The sequence below is a fragment of the Carlito syrichta genome, unplaced genomic scaffold, assembly GCF_000164805.1.
Source record: "Carlito syrichta isolate Samal-C Ts95f unplaced genomic scaffold, Tarsius_syrichta-2.0.1 Scaffold313876, whole genome shotgun sequence".
Classification (NCBI taxonomy): Eukaryota; Metazoa; Chordata; class Mammalia; order Primates; family Tarsiidae; genus Carlito; species Carlito syrichta.
This window is the reverse complement of record NW_007257972.1, coordinates 672,193-691,550: the sequence shown is the minus strand read 5'-3', so window position 1 is coordinate 691,550 and position 19,358 is coordinate 672,193. Positions and strand designations below refer to the sequence as shown.

Genomic DNA, 19,358 nt, shown 5'->3' with positions numbered 1-19,358 from the left:
GCGGTGGTGCTGCGGGGATGACAGTCTGGAGCAGAGGACTGCTGTTTCTACATACAGCTTTGTAGAACTATTTACTTTCTCAAATTATGTGCATACATAACTTCAATAAATATTAAATTAAAACGTCTTAGACGGAGAGGAGGGGAAAAGAATGGGGGAGGGGAGAGGAGGGGGGAGGGGGGGAGAAGAGGAAGAGAGAAAGAGACAGAGAAAGACAGAGACAGAGAGTTTTTGCTTACTGGATACAAATATACTGGCAAGAATTCTCACTCCTTAAGTTTTTTTTCCCCCATATAGTTATAATCTGAGAGAAGAAAAATAACCCCCAAACTGTAAAATGTTATGCTTTCTGTAGATATAGAAACGCTTAAAAAGTTCATCGTCTGAAAGATGGCACCTAGTATGAGAACAGCACACACTACTAAAAAAACTGTGCTACTAAATAAAAATTCAAAACAGTTATTTTAGTGTTTGAAAAGGGGAAATTGTGAACGTACAGGGAGAAAAATGTTTTTGTGAAAGTATAATCATTTTACAGTTGGCTGCAATGTGATGTTGCTATATTTAGCTTTAAGAATGAAAAAAACTTAAATTTCTATTCAAAGGTTAATAATAAACTTGTGAGTTCTCTTTCAAAAGACAAGAGTCAGTAATTAATAAAGACAAGTGTTCAGATTTATTTGGAAATTCACAGTTTCTAATGGCACTACAGCTCCGTAGTTACACACTGAAAGTCCTCTTTCCACAACACACAGATCATGTAACTCCTTCGCTCATCTGGACCTCTTTTCAAGGGGCTTCTATAAATCAGGCCCTCTTGCTCTGAATGACTAATTGTGCAGAATGGAAAGAAAATTTAAAACTTCTATAACATACTGTTAACCTAAAGCAGCAACTTAAACAAATAAAGGTTTTAAATAAGTCACATTACAAACAATACCCAAGAGAGGTATTAGACAAGTTTACAAACAGTTATTACTAAAAGTGCTCAATAAGTTATAACTTAAATCTCACAACACAAAATGGTCAATTCTCCTTTTTAAAAAGAAACATGTTCCACTTTCACTCATTGTACAATCATACAATCACACACTAAGAAATCATTTTATTCAAATACAGTGACTGCCAATTATTTTTTAAAGGAAAAAAAGACAAATGAAGACACTGACATCACACATGTATACCTCTGCACATTTGTAGCCAATGCGAAGCAAACATCAAGGAATAGTAATCTCTTTAGACTTCACCAATCAGAGAAGGCTTGACGAACTCACTAGCTGGATCTGTGCATATGTACATAGGCAGTGATTATATCATATGCAACCTGGACTCATTTGCCAAACCTTTAAATTTTATATTTATAGTAATAAAAAACAGTGATGTGAAAGTCTGAAGGATTAGTGTTTTTGCGAATGTTTAAAATGTAATGTGGCTAAAGAAAACCTTCACAAGTGGTTAAATGTGTTTAAAAGGTGAATTTATCAAAAATTTGTCTGCGAATACCTGTTATTTGCAAGAAAGTTTTTTCTTCTCTGAGTTAATAACTAACAAAAAAGTAACCCAGTCCAAGTAAGTCAAATGAAAATAACATTGATAACATCACCATTCACCTAGAAAGGACAGACTTAAACATTCTGGCCAAGTGTTTGTTTCCAGTGAGTTTGCAAAACAGATCTAGCTGGCAAGTCTTCAGGATCTTTGCACTGTCTCACCCACAGTGCTGAGCTTCGGGCACAGACCACCTTTTAGCCTCGTAGTGTTTGCAGCTGCAAAAGCCTAACAAAGTTAAAAAAGAAATCAAATGACAGAAAAAGTTCTCCCTCCTCTTCCAGTGGCATTATAAATAGACAAAAGGCACATAAATATGGGGAGGTGCAAGAAATAGGAACAAAGCTAAAGGAAGAGGATTAGGCTTTCATTCCTATCCCACCTAAGGAACTGGGCTTCCAAATTACTTTTGTCCCAGTAATTAATCTGTGAAAAAAACATCTTTATAAAATGTCTACCATTGTCCTTGTAGGAAGTGATCAGCCTTGTAAAACTGCAGCTCATTAACCAAAACTGACATAATCTCATTACTTTTTAAAAAGGCAGGAACCAAAATTTCTGAATACTTTTCCCATTAATATTTTCTCCCTCCCCCAAACCCTTCAAATACCACAGACTGTTCTTCAAAGAACAAAAAAAGTCTCCAGTATGAAAAGTTCAGTTAATTTTAGATATGTCCCGAGACTGCTGTAACACCAAATGTTCCCACAGTGATCTCTTTGTTTCCTTTAATTATGTCATGCAGGCTCGGCAATGATCCTGACTTAGTCTGTATTAGAGTTTTTATCAATTTTCCTTGGTCTTGGACTTTAGATCGTCTTCGTTTTAAAGCCCTCTTCTCAGGTTTTGTCTTTTGAGACTGTCCATTGCACAGACTTGTACAAGCTGAAATGCCACAAAAATAGGACTCTTCTGACTGTGATGAAGTTTCTGAGCTTCCTTCAGATGGAGGACCCTTATAAGAAGAGTGATAAACTTCTCCCATATTAGAAAAATCTCTCTGGTTCGTAAAGGGCTTCCTTCCCTTTATGTCTCCATTAGCTATAGGGTGCAATGGATCTGCAGGTTTTATAGTCTCGATTTTTTCAATTTTGTACTTGCAGCGTTTTTTCTGTAATACAAACAAAAGAAACAGAAATGAGACCTTTCGGTGGCCTTAATCAAAAACATCTAGAGAGCTGAGCTAGTGGAAGAAAGTGCCACCTCCTGGTGAAAAGTAGAACAGTATTATAGACTGCATACACACACCACACACTGTTATGTTCTGTGTCATCACCTTCCCGTTGTGTAAATACTACTCAGTCAAAACTCTTTAAACTGTTTACCTCTACCCGTGAATACAGATTTAGGGAGTGATAACCAACACCTAAAAAATGTGCTAGGTATTATACAGATTGCTTTCATCTATATCTTAGTTATTAACCCTGAAAGGTTGGCACTTTATTCCTGGTTCTTCAATGAGAAAACCAAGGGTCAGAGGTTTGGTTCTTTGCCCAAGTTACAAAGTAGTAAGTGGCCTGTTGGGGATTCAGTCTTGGGCTATTTGGCTATGAACCCCAAGTTCTTTCACCCAGAAACAATGCCTGCTAATCAAAATGAGTACAATTTAATTTGAAAAGTAAAATGAAAAAGCACAGACTGTAGCCAAAATATCATAAATGCATTGAGTTTCAGTGTTTTATTTTTAAAAAATGAAAATAATACCATCTTCAGGTTGTTGTGAGGTTACCTGGCATACATTAGATACTCAATAAATAATGACTGTCATCCAAGGATAAGCAAATTTTTTCTATAAAGGGTCAGACAGTAAATATTCTTCTTGGTTTTATTTTATAGCCCTTTAACAATGAGAAAACCCTTCTTGGCTCCTGACCCATACAAAATAGGCCACATATGGCCTGTGGGTCGCAGTTTGCTTACCCTTGTCAAAGTTTATTTACACCATTATCATAAAAAAATAAACAGTAAGTTAAAGACCTCTTTAAGATTTTGTTAAAAATTTCAAACTATTTCTTCATATATTATCATATAACATACTGATAAACTTAAAAAGAAACAAAATATTACCTTTTTTTCTGGAGAAAACTTAAGAGGCTCTACGATGTACAAATCACTTGGATCTACTGTAAGAAAAAAAGCGGATGAAAAATGAAAAGTGGATTATGCTATGATTAAACAATTTAAAAAAGTGATTATCTCATAGTAATAGAACCGATGAGTTTGCATCAGGTTAACTATGAAAAAAAAGAGGCAAGGTGGGAGATGGTACTACTTTTATTTGGGGTTTAATTGGTCATCTTCAAATAACTATCCCTTTTTGTCACATTTTTATACATACCAACTGTAAAATAACTTAGTATACATAACTATACTTCCTTGTTAACTAATAGCTGGTTATCAACCAACACAGTAAGGATCCTTCTTTGGGCTCAGCCCTACTCTCTTGCCTGATGAGAAAAATAATATTCCTGGATTAGCTAAGAGCAAACCTACAGATCATCTGAATCTCTCTCTACAAGACTAACCTCTGCACTGGGTCACAAAGGTGGATTAACAACGTACAAACAGTTGTGACCATACACGAAAGCCAGTCAGAGAAACATACACAAAGAGAGACTCAATAAAATTTTTTCCAACTATTTATTACTGTGATCAAAACTATGAACTCCAAAACCTAAAGATAGCTTTACCATGCACGCTTATTAACAAGCAATAATGAATAACCATTTTTGGCATGGTGAGTTAATCAGATCTATTAATTTTAGTTCCAACTTTCTGATTTCATTACTCTAAGCACATTCAAGATACTCCCACAATGACAAAATGAACACATACATAAAAGAGAGGCAATGAGATTTTAATCCTATTAACCCATTAAAAGTAAACAATTTAAGGTCTGATAGAGAGGAGTTTATACATAGGAAATTCACTGCAAAAGTTTTACATACGGGACATTTATTCATAACACAATTTGGCCAATTGTAATTTTTTACAGTATATCCTAGAAATTTCTTAAGAAAGCCTTCAACCATGAAAATATCAAAGTATTCTTCTGAATAGTCATTTCTATCAGATTACTAATCTTATTTTTTTCTTTTTTGAGTCAGAGTCTCACTCTGTCACCCAGGCTACAGTGCAGTAGCATGCTCCCGATTACTGTAGCCTCAACTTGCTGGGCTCAGACGATCCTTCCGCCTCAGCCTTCCAAGTAGCTGGAATTACAGGCATGCGACACCATGCCCAGCTAATTTTTTTATTTTATTGTAGAGATGAAGTCTCGCCAAGTTGTCCTGCAGGGCTCAGGTAATCCTCTCACCTCGGCCTCCCAAAGTGCTGGGATTATAGGTGTAAATCACCTAGCCCAATCCAGATTACTAATCTTAAATAGCCTTTTTTTCTTTTGAAATCACTACTTCTTTGAATGGTTATGTTATTCAGACAACCTCTCCAATGAAAGCAACTAAATATGATGGATTTTCAAAAATCACTAAAAGCATTGAAGAGCTGCCAAGAAAGTTAAGTAATTCCCAGGCCAAAAATGAAAGAAAAGCAGGAACCCAGACAGTAAAGTGAAACATAAAAGTCATGTGTGTCTTGAGAGTATTTACCAAAGCAAAAATATACAAACTTTGGTTCTGATAAGGGAATGGATCAGATTCAGATTCCACAGCCGATCCAAAGTAGTAGTCTAGTAAGATAACCTCTCTCTCCATTCAGTAAACTGAAACTCCCAAGGACTATGTCCTCAGGGAAAGAATGAAGCCACGCATGGACTTACAGTCCAAAGTTCCCTCACCTGGTGGCCCAACAAACCTCAAACCATGAATGTGAAGTATTACATGAATGTAAAGCAAACTGAAATTCCCCTTGGAATAAGAACCTATAATCTAGCTCTCAAATTATCCCTATAATAATCCTTTAAAGAGAAAGAGTAGCACACAAAGATACAATGCACCTTGAGTAAGAGCCTACAAAGACAATGAACAGTTTTACAAAAAGTTTAAGATATTAGAATTATCAAACATAAAGATACTTATGCTTACTATGTCTAAATAAAAAAGCTTGAAAATATCTGCAAGAAACATAAAACAAACAACAAAAAAGACTCCTAGAAATGGTAACAATAACTGACATTAAAAAGTCAATAAATAAATTTAGTAACAAACTAGATAGAGCTGAAAACTTGGCCTGGAAGACAGAAGAAATCATCCAAAATACAACACAAAAAGGAAAAAAGATGGAAAGTTTACAAGACAAAGAGGACATGGAGAAAAGAACTAACATGTTTAACAAAACTTGAGAATCTAAAAGAGAATGGGGCAGTAGTAGTATTTTTAGGGGAAAATAATGGCTAAGAATTATCTAGTACTGATAAAAGATACCTAGCAATCCAGAGACACAAAGACCTAAATAAATCTCAAACAGGATTAAAGAACAACAAAGGAGACTAATAAAAAACTGATGACAAATGAAAGGTCCAAAGAATAAGGAAATTATTAAATGTGTACGTAAATTGAAATAAACATTAAGTAAATAATAATACCCTGCTGAGTTAAAATTAAGCAGAAAAAAAATTAAAATATGCAAGAACAACAACATATAAGTTAGAAGTGGGGAATAAGTAACAGTTTTCAGATCTTTGTATTGTTGAGGAGGAAGTAAAAGTATTGATTAACTTTAAACTTTAACAAGTTACTTGTAATTTCTAAGGTAACGAGTAAAAAAACAAAAACAATGTACAATTTCCAAACTAATGGCAGTAAATGGGAAATATCCACTTCCTCCCCAACAAAAAATCTTGAAGAAAAAAAAAGAACAGTTAACAGGTAAAAGAACACTTTCGTGCTAATAAATTTTAACATTTAGATGAAATGGACAAATTCTGGATTTTGTAATGTAACAAGAAACCCCAGTTCCTATAACCTGAGTTAAAGGCTCCAAAATCCTCTTTGAAAGAAAACTCCAGACCGACAAGGACTTTACTAATTTAAAAAAGAAATAATTGCCGGGCTCGGTGGCTCCGCCTGTAATCCTGTGCCTTGGGAGGACGAGGTGAGTGAATTGCCTGAGCCCGCGGGTTCGAGACCCGCTTGGGCAACTTGGCCGAGACCTCATCTCTACAATAAAACAAAAAAATTAGCCGGGCGTGGTAGCGCGTGCCTGTAGTTCCAGCTACTTGGAAGGTAGAGGCAGAAGGATCACGGAGCCCAGCAGGTTGAGGCTGCGGTGGCTGGGAGCATGCCACTGCACTCCCGTCTGGGTGACAGAGCGAGATTCCAACTCAAAAAAAAACAAAACAAAACATTATAATCCCAAACATTCCTCCTGAGAACCAAAAAAAGGGAGAGCATCATCCATTTTTATAAATTATGTTCCAAAACCAAACATGAGAAATAAAATGCTACATGTCAATCCTTAAATAATTATCTAATAAAATTATGTAAAAACAACACATACAGTATAAAATTCACAATCATGACCAAATGTGTTTAAGAATGCAACATCAGTTTAACATTAGAAAATCAACTAAATATAATTCATTTTTATAACATAATAAAAATGGAATCTCAAAAGATGCTTAAAAATATTTGGTGGCCGGGCTCGGTGGCTCAGCCTGTAATCCCGAGCTTTAGGAGGCCGAGATGAGTGAATTGCCTGAGCCCGCCAGTTCAAGACCCACCTGGGCAACTTGGCGAAACCTTATCTCTACAATAAATCAAAAATTAGCCGGGCATAGTAGCGCGCCCCTGTAGTTCCAGCTACTTGGAAAGCTGAGGTGGAAGGATCGCCAGAGCCCAGCAGGTCAAGGCTGCGGTGGCCGGGAGCGGCCACTGCACTCCACTCTGGGCGACTGAGTGACAAATTTAAAATACAAAAAAAAAAAAAAAAAAAAAATTTTTTTTGGCAAAATTAAACAGATTCATGGGTGACAGGAACTATTAGCAAACTAGGAATAGAGAAGTACTTTCTCAAATAAAGGGTATCTACAAAACACTTATGACAATATTGTAATATTAAATGTAAGTTTATTATAGTATAAAACACTATATATTATGTAAGTGTAAAACACTGTAGGCTTTCCCTTTAGGAACAAGACAGAGATGCCTGTCAACCACTTGTATTTATCAATGCTGAAAACGTCATCCATCACAGCTAAAAAAGCAAAGGAAATGCTATAAGGATCGGAAAGAAAACAACAAAATTGTCTTTATTCTTAGAATATGTGCTGATGTTGACAGAAAATAAGAAATCACCTACAAATAAGCTATTCCAGGAAAAAGATTACTTATATAAAAATCTAGTAATTTGCAGTTTCTGGTCCAGCATGTAAGAAGTTTAGAGGTTGTCACTCCGTCCTAACAAGTAAAAAGCTGAACAAACTGAAACACTAAAAACTCCTCTGGTCTATCAAAGATGTGAGGTCACAGGGTGAACCATTACTCCAAAATTGGAAAGACAGCTAGGTGGATACAGAGAATCACAACTAATTTTTTTTTTTTTTTGAGTTGGGAGTCTCACTCGATCGTTTGAGTTGGGAGTCTCACTTGATCGCCCAGACTGGAGTGCAGTGGCCGCTCCCAGCCACCGCAGCCTCACCTGCTGGGCTCTGGCGATCCTTCCGCCTCAGCCTTCTGAATAGCCGGAATTACAGGCATGTGCTACCACGCCCGGCTGATTTTTTGATTTATTGTAGAGATGAGGTCTCGCTGCCCAGGTGGGTCTCGAACCCGCGGGCTCAGGCAATTCACTCACCTCAGCCTCCCAAAGGCGCGGGATTACAGGCTGAGCCATCAAGCCCGGTGAGAATCACAATTTATTGGAGCAAAATCCCTGAAGCAGAAACTGCTGAGGAAACCAGCACCAGGGTATGGAAACCTGAACTGTAACTGATGAATTACTGAAGACTCAGTGTGGACAAGACTGTGAGTTAAAAACTCCAGGCGATCCAGTCATGGGGGTGGGGGGAAATCATAAGAATTTTACCTCCAGGAGCACTGCCAGGTCCTCACGCCATCTTACAATACACCAAACCACTATGTTAACAAGGTCTGGCCTCAGGAGAAACTATTTTATGCCAGTCTAACCTGCTAGGGTTTTTCAACAGAGTCTAACCTACCTGGGGAAAGAGATATACTCAACTCCAGCTCCCTCTAGCCAGCCTGTCCCACCTACATGGGATTGGGGAGAGGACTGAGAAGCACTGGTGAGGTTCACAGTCCAAGGGAACAGTCCTCACCAAAAGACTGAGACCTAAACAGAGGACTTGAACACTGAAACTAAAAAAACACTGACAAATTTAAAATACAAACCAATGGAAAGTCACTCTATGTTCATCGATAGGAAGACTTAACATTGTTAAGATGTCTACACTACCCAAACTAATCTATAGATTCAATGCAAACTCTATCAAAATCTCAATGGCACACATTTTGCAGAAATAGAAAAGTTCACCCTAAAATTCATATGAAATCTTTATAGTAATCAAAACAGTGCAGTACTGGCTTAAAGACAGACAAATGGAATAAAATAAAGAGCCCAGAAATAAACCCTCATGCATACAGTCAAATGATCTTCGACAAGAATACTAAGATCATTCAATAGTCTGGACAGCTAAGTGTCAGTATTTACTAAAGCTGAATACAATATAGCTTATGATCCACAATCCCATTTCCAGTGCTTACCCAACAGAAATACATACATGTGTTCACCAGAAGATATGTAATAGCCTCAAAATGAAAATAATCCAAACATAAATGAACAATGTGTCATATATCTGTATAATGAAATACTATCTAGGAATGAAAACAAATACATGACTACATTCAATGACAGGGTAAATCTCACAATACTTAGAAGTCAGAACACTGGCTACTCTGGGAGGGGATGCATAGTGACTAATAGAGTACAAGGACGTTTTTGAGGTGCTGGATAATGTACTTTGTCTTAATCTGGATGTCATTTACACAGCTGTGTTCAGTCTAAAAATTCACTATGTTTTATATATGATAATTACACTTTCTTATATGTAATACGTCAATTAAAATTTTCACTTTTAACAAGACATGTCAACCAAAAGAAAAAAAAGAGAAAGAAAAAAGCAGGAAGAAGGAAGAGATTGATTAGCCTTAAGTAAACACACATATAATGCATTAAGTCCATAAAGTTGTAATAACAATAAACTAGTGAAGCTCAGGAATGATTACTTGAATGATTCAGTCAAGTGAAACATGCTACTCAGTTATTAAAGAAAGGAAGAACAGCCAAAGATTATTAAGAAAGCACTCCTAACTGAAATACGTGATTAATTTGGTTATTTAAATATTGGTATGAAGACAACTTTTAAGTCTCTTACTAAGTATTATTAAAAGGTACTTACTAAGCATTCATTACAAAGAAATAGGAATCCACTCAGTACATATCCACCCATTTAAATTTAAATATTTATTGAGTGTTAGACAATGGAACCCAACTTTAGGCTCTAGGGCTATAAAAAAGAGACAGACCAGATTTTTGTTCAGAAAGTGCCTCATAGTCCTCAACTAGATACAGAAGGGGTCCTACCTGTACAAGAAGAGGAGTCAGATAAGCACAGGATGCTATGGGAGCACATTCAGGTTTTCCATATCTGCTGAACTTTCTCAAACATCCCTTTCTAAAAAGAAATACTTCTAAACAGGAGCATGTGCAAACAAAGCTACCAACTGCTAATTAAATAAACTAAGCCCCCCTCCCCACCCTCTGGGTTTTTAAGAACAAACAGATATAAATGTGAAAATGATCAAGAGGCTTTGACACAGCACAAAGACAAGGGTTACTTGTATCCATTTTTTGCTGCAGCTGGTCACAAACACAACATTGCCATTATACTTAATGCCAGAAGCTAGTTTCCTGTTTACATATACATATTAAATAGCCACAAAAATCTACCTTCTTTGCCAGTTAACTGTAGAGACTTGGACCTGATGAGTGGGAATGAAGTTCTTCTCTTCAAATTCATATCATCATAGGAAGAGAAACACCTAACATATTCAGAAAAATACAATTGGGTATAATGAGTTAACTACATACAATTTACCCTTTAGGTGAAGCTAAGTGGAGGCTATTGAAAATGGTATATGCCACATAGGACTAATTTTCATACTCAGTTATTGTTAATACAGGTTAAAAAAATTAAAGATCTTTGTCTAAAAGTTACTGTATTAAAATATATATTCTCTTCCTCCTCTGAATTTCACATTTGAGCATCTTTCTTAACCAAACATTTCAAGGGTTTACATGCTTACTATCAGTGTTTTCTCTGCTACAGACTACAGAGCCATTTAGGCATAGAAAGATTTTACTACCTTAATGACGTTTTTAACATTTTGGTTTCAAGAAAATCATACAGGGAAAGAAATTACCTGAATCCCTTATTTGTTCAAAATTTCTCAAAAATATAAAAATCACAGTGAAAAATAAAAATTGTGAAATAGAATGCTGGTATTACCTTTTAGGACTTGGATACTGAATACTTTTAGGAAGCTTTGAAATATAATCTCCATCAAATTGAGAAGTGTTTCGACAACGCTGCATACAAAGCATGAGTCCCAAGACAACACAGAGAACCAGAGATATGATAAGATAGCTCTGTCGATCTGAAACCTGAGATGAGAAGAGGGTTAGCTAATAACAATAATAATAACAGCAATCATATTAGGAAAAATATAGAGGCATCTAAAATTCAAAAGAAAAATCATTTTAAACATTTTTTTCAATGTTATTCAAGACCATAAACGCAGGGCATGCTCTTTGAAAATGAACTATTAAATCAATGTTTTTCCTTTTTACTTCCCCCTCTCCCACTCGAATTCTTTCCTTGAAAATTTTCAAACCTATAGAAACGTTTTAGAAATAATATAATAAATATGTTTATGTCTTTGAGCACTGTCATCAATTGCTTACATTTTGTCAGATTTACCTTGTCTTTCTGTTTGCATTATCTCCTCCTTAGGTAGAAAAAAAAAATTGTGCTCTCACCCAGTCTTTCTCATCTTACAAAATAAGACCATCAGCCGGGCTCGGTGGCTCAGCCTGTAATCCCGCGCCTTTGGGAGGCTGAGGTGAGTGGATTGCCTGAGCCTGCGGGTTCGAGACCTGCCTGGGCAGCGAGACCTCATCTCTACAATAAATAAAAAAAATCAGCTGGGCGTGGTAGCACATGCCTGTAATTCCGGCTACTTGGAAGGCTGAGGCGGAAGGATCGCCGGAGCCCAGCAGGTCGAGGCTGCGGTGGCCGGGAGCGGCCACTGCACTCCAGTCTGGGCGACAGAGTGAGACTCCAACTCAAAAAAAAAAAATAAGACCATCAACCAACCTGTTATTTAGGACAAAAACCTGGAGACCACCTGCAATTCCTCATCCCCACACATCTAACCTTTCTGCAAGGCTTATCTTTCTCCCTCTTACGTATATCCTGAATTCATCAACTTGACACTGTTCTCCACTTCCAAACTCGTAGCCCAAGCCAACATCACCTCACCCGGGTGACTGCAAGGGCCTCTGAACTGGTTTTCTCTCTGCTATTGCTCTTACTGCTCCCAACAGGCAATTCTCCACAGAACAACAGGTGGAGAATCTCGGTGTTAAGCATTAATGACATGATCCATATCAATTCTTTATTTAATGCTTTCTAATGACCTACAATGATTCTAATAAAATTCAAACTCAGCTGGCTTAGTGGCTCAGCCTGTAATCCCGCGCCTTTGGGAGGCCGAGGTGAGTGGATTGCCTGAGCCCGTGGGTTCGAGACCCACCTGGGCAACGAAACCTCATCTCTACAATAAAAACCAAAAAATCAGCCAGGCATGGTAGCGCATGCCTGTAATTCCGGCTACTTGAAAGGCTGAGGCGGAAGGATAACCAGAGCCCAGCAGCTCGAGGCTGCGGTGGCTGGGCGACAGAGTGAGACTCCAACTCAAAAAAAAAAAATTTAAACTCTAAACCACCAACAAAGTTCTATAGGACCAGGCCCCTGCCAATATCCTGAACCCATTGTTCAGCCTCACTTTACTCACTGTGCTCCAGACACACTATCTTTCTATCTGCTCATACAAATCACACCATTTTTAACCTCGAGTCCTATGCCCTTGTTCTGCAGTAAGACGTCTGTTCTCATCCCAGGCACTGTGTGGGTGCCAATTTCTCTGAAGCACTCAGTTCTAATGCGACCTCCTCTGACAAGCCTTCCAAGATCACCCTAGCTAAAACAGCATCCCACACCACTACCACCTGATACATACACATTACGTTTTCTTCACAGCACTCACCATTAGAAGAAATTATCTGTATATACATATTTACTGTTGTACTCTGTCCCTCCTCCAGTATATAAACCCTGTGAGGCCAAGTACTATTCACTGCTGTGTACCATGACCTAGCACAGTACAGCTCAATAAATACTTGTTAAATCAATGAAATTTTTGCTGTTAAGCAACTTTATAAGTCTTTTTGAATTGAAATGAAGTATGCGTTTCTTGTAAAAGGTCTGTTAGAAGTTTTACACCTGTATTACAGGTAAGATTTAAATTATAGAAGCCATATTTTTATTTTACAAAATATTGTGATCATTAATATATTTCCAAAACTTAAAATGCCATATTCTAGTGTTCTGGAAAAGTTCTGTACAGATGACAGATGTGTTTAGTAAAGTTTTTAGGTACCACGTTCATGTCGCCAAGCTGGAGCTCATGACAACCACCACACATGCACTGTGTCTCACAACACCAGCAGGAACATTTACCTCCTGTTTTAATTCCGCTACTGTTGTTGACAAGTTTAATACAAGCTGTGTCATATTGGTCAGCTGTGCCTGTAGCAACTGGATAGCTTCAGTTTGCCGCTGATCCTATGATAGACGAATAGATATTATTTTCCTTTATGTTTTATCTATATATAAACTGAAGTAAAATAATCTAGAGAATCCAGTAAATTATTCCAAAACAAATGTATTAATAGGAAGCTCTTAATGAATAAATATTATAAACTTTGACCAGAAATTTAAAAACCAAATAAAACCCTTCAAGAAACTGGGACTGTGTTCAAACCTCACCCTCTAAATTTTGTTGTCTGCCACTCACTACTATAACATGAAATACTGCATAACAGAAATAGATGGATTAATTTTCATGATAACTTGGGCTCCATATGGATAAGCTAACATATAACCAGCTATATACAAAAACAGTCATTTTGCCAACTTTGTGTTTTTAAAGCACTCAACAAAAAGACACATTAACTTTTTTTGGAAGAATGTTTTTGGATATAAAGTAGGCTAAAGAACAAGGTTTTGCAATTTCTTTTTCATAGCATATTATGGTGGAACTTAGGATGTTACACATCAAATATCTACAATTATTCATCTACTCAATGCTAAAATGTCACCAATGAAAAGAAATGTATAAAAAATATCTATCTTCCCATTGTTTTAGGCAGCTCTGAATTTCAGAAGCTTTTATAATCAACAAACATGTATCATTTAAAATATCATTTGCATGTACATTTCAGGCAATTATACATCACACTCAGAGTTAGGAACCTATATTAAGGAAACAACTTTTAGGACCCCCTATATGCAATACTACATAACTCTTTATTATTCTAGACCTACCTAAGTTTTTCCAATTTAGATTCAAAAAAGTTTTAAGTCTTAGCTGTGAACCTATTTGTGTGTGGGGAGGCTGGAGGGTATATAAAATTTTAACAAGGGTTTCACTTATTTCTTTTAATGTGATCCATTGTGGTATTTTCTATTCTACTTCATCTTTTTTAAAATGTTAAATGTGACTCATTAAATTATTTCTTTTGAATCGTGACTGACATTTGACAATAATAAATGCAAGACATAAACATTTAAAGGACAAGCTATTAAACTTAATAAATGGGTTTTAAAAAAATGTTTGTAATCAATTACTTCCAACAATGTTAATACACAAGATTGTTGAAGAGTAATCACATAAGTTTTTGAGACCCAAGACACAGATATTACATATAAAGCAAAGAGAAAATACAGAAAAGGGTAAATTATTGTATTACGATTAATGAAGACCTAAATATTATGTTCATGAGTCAGAAGATTTAATATTGTTAAGATATAAATTCTCCAAATTTGTCTGTAAATTTAATGTGATTCCAATCAAGACTCAAAAGGGTTTTTTGTTGGTAGAGACTGATAAGCTGGTTCTAAAATCCATATGGAAATACAAGAACTCTAGTGTAGCCAAAACCATTTTGGAAAAGGACAAAGCAGAAGACTTAACACTAACCTACTTCAATTGTTATAATAAAGCCACAGCAGTCACAACATTGTGGCATTAGCATAAAGATAAATAAACAGATAAATGAAACAGAGCACAGAAACAGACCCACATATATATGGTCAATTAATTTTTATCAAAAGTACAAAGAAATTCCATGGAGAAATGAGTCTTTTCAGTAAATAATGCTAGAACAAACAGATACCATACACCTTCCCCTCCAGCCTCCCTTCCCCCAAAGGAATTTTAATGCACACCTTGTAACACATTAAAAACTCATACTGAATCACAGATCTAACATAAAACTAAAACTATAAAACTTTAGAGGAATTTTTTTAAAAATTTGATTCTGTGTAAAGATTTGATAGAGCAAAGAGAAAACTGATAAATTGGGCCACAACAAATCAAAAACTTCTGCTCTTCACATTGTAAAGAGAATGAGAAAAAAAGTAACGGGTTGGGAGAAAATATTTACAAAGCTTTTCTCTGATAAAGGACTTGTAATTTGGAATATGTAAAACCTCAATTACAGGAAAACAAACCAATAAGACAGAGACTACAATTAGAATGTGCAGTAAATGGAAGAGCAAGATGCACCTACTCAACTCTCTGCAGTCTGAGGTCTCCTCACCTCAACATCCCCTAATCCCAAATAACCTTTTAGGAAAGCTAAGTCTAAAACTTTCTTTATTGTGGTAACACAAACATCACACTTAAAAGTGCAAAACTGAAATTGTTGCCTTAAATATCAACAAGATTGAAGAACGGTCACTCTCACCACTCCTATTATATCACTTTATAGCTGTAGCCAAGAGATAAGAGAAAAAAAAGTTAAAAAATAACTTTCCAAACATGACATCATAACATTGAATAGCAGGGAAACAGTGAACCAATAATACTTATCCTTTTACCAATAAGATCCTACAAAATTCAATGGAAATTTATATAAAAAATAAAGGACGAAGACCAACCTGCTCCTCTGCTATTCTTGAGGTATTCTGAAGTTTTACTATTGTTTTATTGAAAGCCTTTTGCATTTCTTCCATTTGTTTTCGATACCTATGGAGTAAGAATTGATTTAAATTAGCATTGATTTCTTATTTATTCACTTAGTACAGAAAATATGCTCTGATTTCTATTTATAAGATAAATCCATTTTTCTTAAAATGTCTTATTCAGGCCTGTGCAATATACGAACACTTGAAACGGTGTAATAAAGAGGTCCCTTGAAGTATTTGCTACAGAGACATCGATTCCATGTATCTTATTGTCATATAAAATTTAGTGATTTCTACAGCCCCCTTAGGGTACAGATGGGGGGAGGGAAAGACAAGAGCAGGTGTGTGGTGGCTAAGTGGGCACACAAACACAATCTGCCAATAAACTATACATATGAATTAGGAAGAAGTCTCACATAGGATATAATGACTAGAATTAGGAGCATTCCAGTTTAAAAGGTGTAAGAAAAGGTAGTATTTCAGGAACTCAGGTGCCTAGATGATTGCAAAATGTTAGGGGAGAAGCTCCAAGGATAGACAGGGGATACTTAAGGGACAAAAAAAAAGTAAATAGGTTTAAAAACTAGAGCCATGTCTGAAGTCTTAATCACTATATAAACATATCAACACTGCCTCTGGCACTTAGAAGCACAAGAACATAAATTATTATAACTAGAACTAGGATGCTAGGACTTGTCTTAAAAGGATGTAAGCTGCAATTGTTGCCTAATCATCTAGTTCAGTTCACCTCTGTCTTCACTTATCTAAATTCTCATCTGGTCAAGTTCTACTAAGAGCTCTAAGCTATTAACCTTTCCTCCCATATTATCCTTTTTCCCACAAGCTCTCTGGGATTCAAGCAGTAAAAGTGGCTAGAGTTAAACAAAAGAAGAAAGTTGAGTATAAGTAATTCAAACTTTTTACCAGTCTAATAATAAAGGTGAGTTGTCACTGAGAAGTACCTCTAAAACTTAAAACAACAACAAAAATACATTAAATCATTGATCACCATTAAGGTCGCTTCCTTTCTCTCTCTAGCTACAATAGTAATAGTACTTACTACTATTACATCATGAGATAATCAAATCCTCTCCTTCTGTAATCAAAGAACATACTCTGCTACTAGCTCACTTTGTGAAGCAGATTGTGCTGATTCATAATAAAGCTTACCTTTGGCTAAGCTCCTCCAGATACCGACCACTGAGAGACATGTTAACTTCTAAGGCTTTAATACGATTATTAAGTCTCATAAATACTGACTCCTTTTGGTTTGATCCATGTACAAGATTTCCATTAGCATATCCTAGATCTGTAGAATTTTGCAATTCAGCATAAAAATCTGTAGCTGTCCTCTGTAACCCTCTCAAAAGTGCATCTTCTGGAGACTGTTCTTCCTCTTTTACTTCAGGTAAGGTAGAAGAATCCACAACAGGAGTGAAAATTTGCTTTGGTGTGTCAGCTATGTTCATTTTGGCTTCTCCATCATCATTGTCTGGCACCGTGGCTGTGTTTATAGGTGGCACGATTGTTTCAGACAGCTTTGTAATAATTTGCATGGAGTTCATGTCTTCTTTTACAATATTATCCATTATCTGATTAACTTTATCTGTTTCATAGATAACAGATGATTTCTCTATAGAACTAAAGCTCTTGGTCTTTTTTTCTGTTGCATTATCAACCTCAACAGAACTCTCTTGGGGAATCACTTGTGATAATATATGCCCTGCCTCATATTTAACAGACTCAGATACTTCTATTTTAGACAACGAATTGATTTCTGGAGTAATATCTAAGAGAAGAGACTGAGAAAGAGTTTGAGGATGGCTTGGTTCCAGTTCAATTACATCTACAGTGTGATTCACCAAATCACTTAAGTGCATACTACTTAAGTCATGAAGAACAACAGTTTCATCCTTCCTCTCCATATGCTTATTGTCCAATTCTCCACTCAGAGGCTGCAATACAGAAACATCTCCTGATTCTGCAGGAAGTAGTAATGGTGGCAGAGCAGACACAAAAGAATCTTTTTCTTTACTCAAAGCACTTCTGCTATGCTGCCGATAAAGAGCAACTCTAACTGAACACCATTTATACATGTATTCTGAAAAACTAGAAATACAGCAAACTGTGGTTAGTTCACTGCAAAATATATGTGTCTCTGACTCAAACCAAGGTGATGATTCATCTTCCTGTTCACCGCTGCCCAGAAGGGTGACTGTAGATGGACTTGCCTCCTCTTCTTCCTCTTGAACTAACTGCACAATGGGACTCTCTTTTGGAGTATCTGGTGTTGATGGCTCTATGTCATGTATGTTTACTTCAGCAGTTACATATCTAGAAATATACAGCATAAGTACCAATCACTTTTTTTAAAGTCTGAAGTTAAAACATATTTAATAAAAATTAATGCATCATATATAAGGCTAAAGGAAGACTGGAAATACGAAAGAAATTCATTTTTAGATGAATTTTTCACCTTCAAAACATTTTATAAAAATAAATATTGCTCAAAAATTAACCAGAAATATCATAAAAATAAATATGGCTCAAAAATTAACCAGAAATATCATTTATTAGGTAACCAGCCAGATGACTCAAATCACCATATTTACCATATCAAACTTGCTTTCTTTTAATGATTAAAAACTGTTTGTAAGTGAATACTTGCATCTACTGAAATTGTACCTTTACTCCCATATATACTCACCAAATCTTTACAAGTCTCACTACCACTTATCAGAAATTAAGCTTCTCAAGGGCAATATGCTCCAAAGCTAGGCCCTGAATCTTTATGAATGCACTTTGTACTTGATTTTTCTATTTTCTGCCTACTTTCAAAAGGCAGTTAGATTTCTCAAAGATAATTTTTCTGAGGATAATTTAAGGAATTTCAACACAGCATTACACATACACACACCACATATAACACACACAAACTCTCTTACCTGCTTTAGGGAGAAGAAACACATCCCTCTTCCCAAAATAATCTTATTATCATCTGGTCTAATTTTCTATCATTAAAAACCAAATACTTAACCGTTTTAATCAAAATTCTAGCTTGTGGTAAACAGTGCCACTAATTTTATCCCAGCTTTGGGCTCTAGAGCATGTGTTTAGGGTAGAAAAAAGTGGAGTAATGAAGCTGATGGAAATAGTGTTCTAAATTATAATGTCTGTGGTTCCTTCCAAGATAAAGATAATTAATTTCTGTATACAGCCTTATAGCACGAGAGGTACCATACGACAAAATATGATCATCTGAATACTAAAAAGACTTGGTATCATACATAAACTTTCCTACTCTGAAAAATTACTAAGAATGTCAGGAAATATATTCAAATAAAGATAAATGTCATAACAGCAAAGATAAAATAAGGTAATAAAATAGACAGTATCTATAAGATGGACTTTCACTTGTTGACAGTGAAATAATAAATGGACCAGATTAAAACATAATTAGGCTATGTTTCTACAAAAAAAAACTGTAGTCATATATATATATAGTTTTAATAACATTTTT

At 35.9% G+C, this 19,358-nt stretch overlaps 1 protein-coding gene across 1 annotated transcript in view; it reads right to left on the bottom strand.

The window, feature by feature from the left end:
- Positions 1 to 653: 653 nt before the first annotated feature.
- SUCO (SUN domain containing ossification factor) overlaps positions 654 to 19,358 on the bottom strand; it is a 53,017-nt gene continuing 34,312 nt past the window's right edge. Inside the window, exons 16-22 of the mRNA XM_021718843.1 lie at positions 17,009 to 18,172; positions 15,812 to 15,899; positions 13,328 to 13,432; positions 11,036 to 11,190; positions 10,477 to 10,568; positions 3,616 to 3,671; positions 654 to 2,659 (exon numbers count right to left, since the gene is read on the bottom strand). Coding sequence (XP_021574518.1) covers positions 2,216 to 2,659; positions 3,616 to 3,671; positions 10,477 to 10,568; positions 11,036 to 11,190; positions 13,328 to 13,432; positions 15,812 to 15,899; positions 17,009 to 18,172 — 2,104 coding nt within the window. The 3' untranslated portion in view covers positions 654 to 2,215. The remainder of the gene's footprint in view (positions 2,660 to 3,615; positions 3,672 to 10,476; positions 10,569 to 11,035; positions 11,191 to 13,327; positions 13,433 to 15,811; positions 15,900 to 17,008; positions 18,173 to 19,358) is intronic.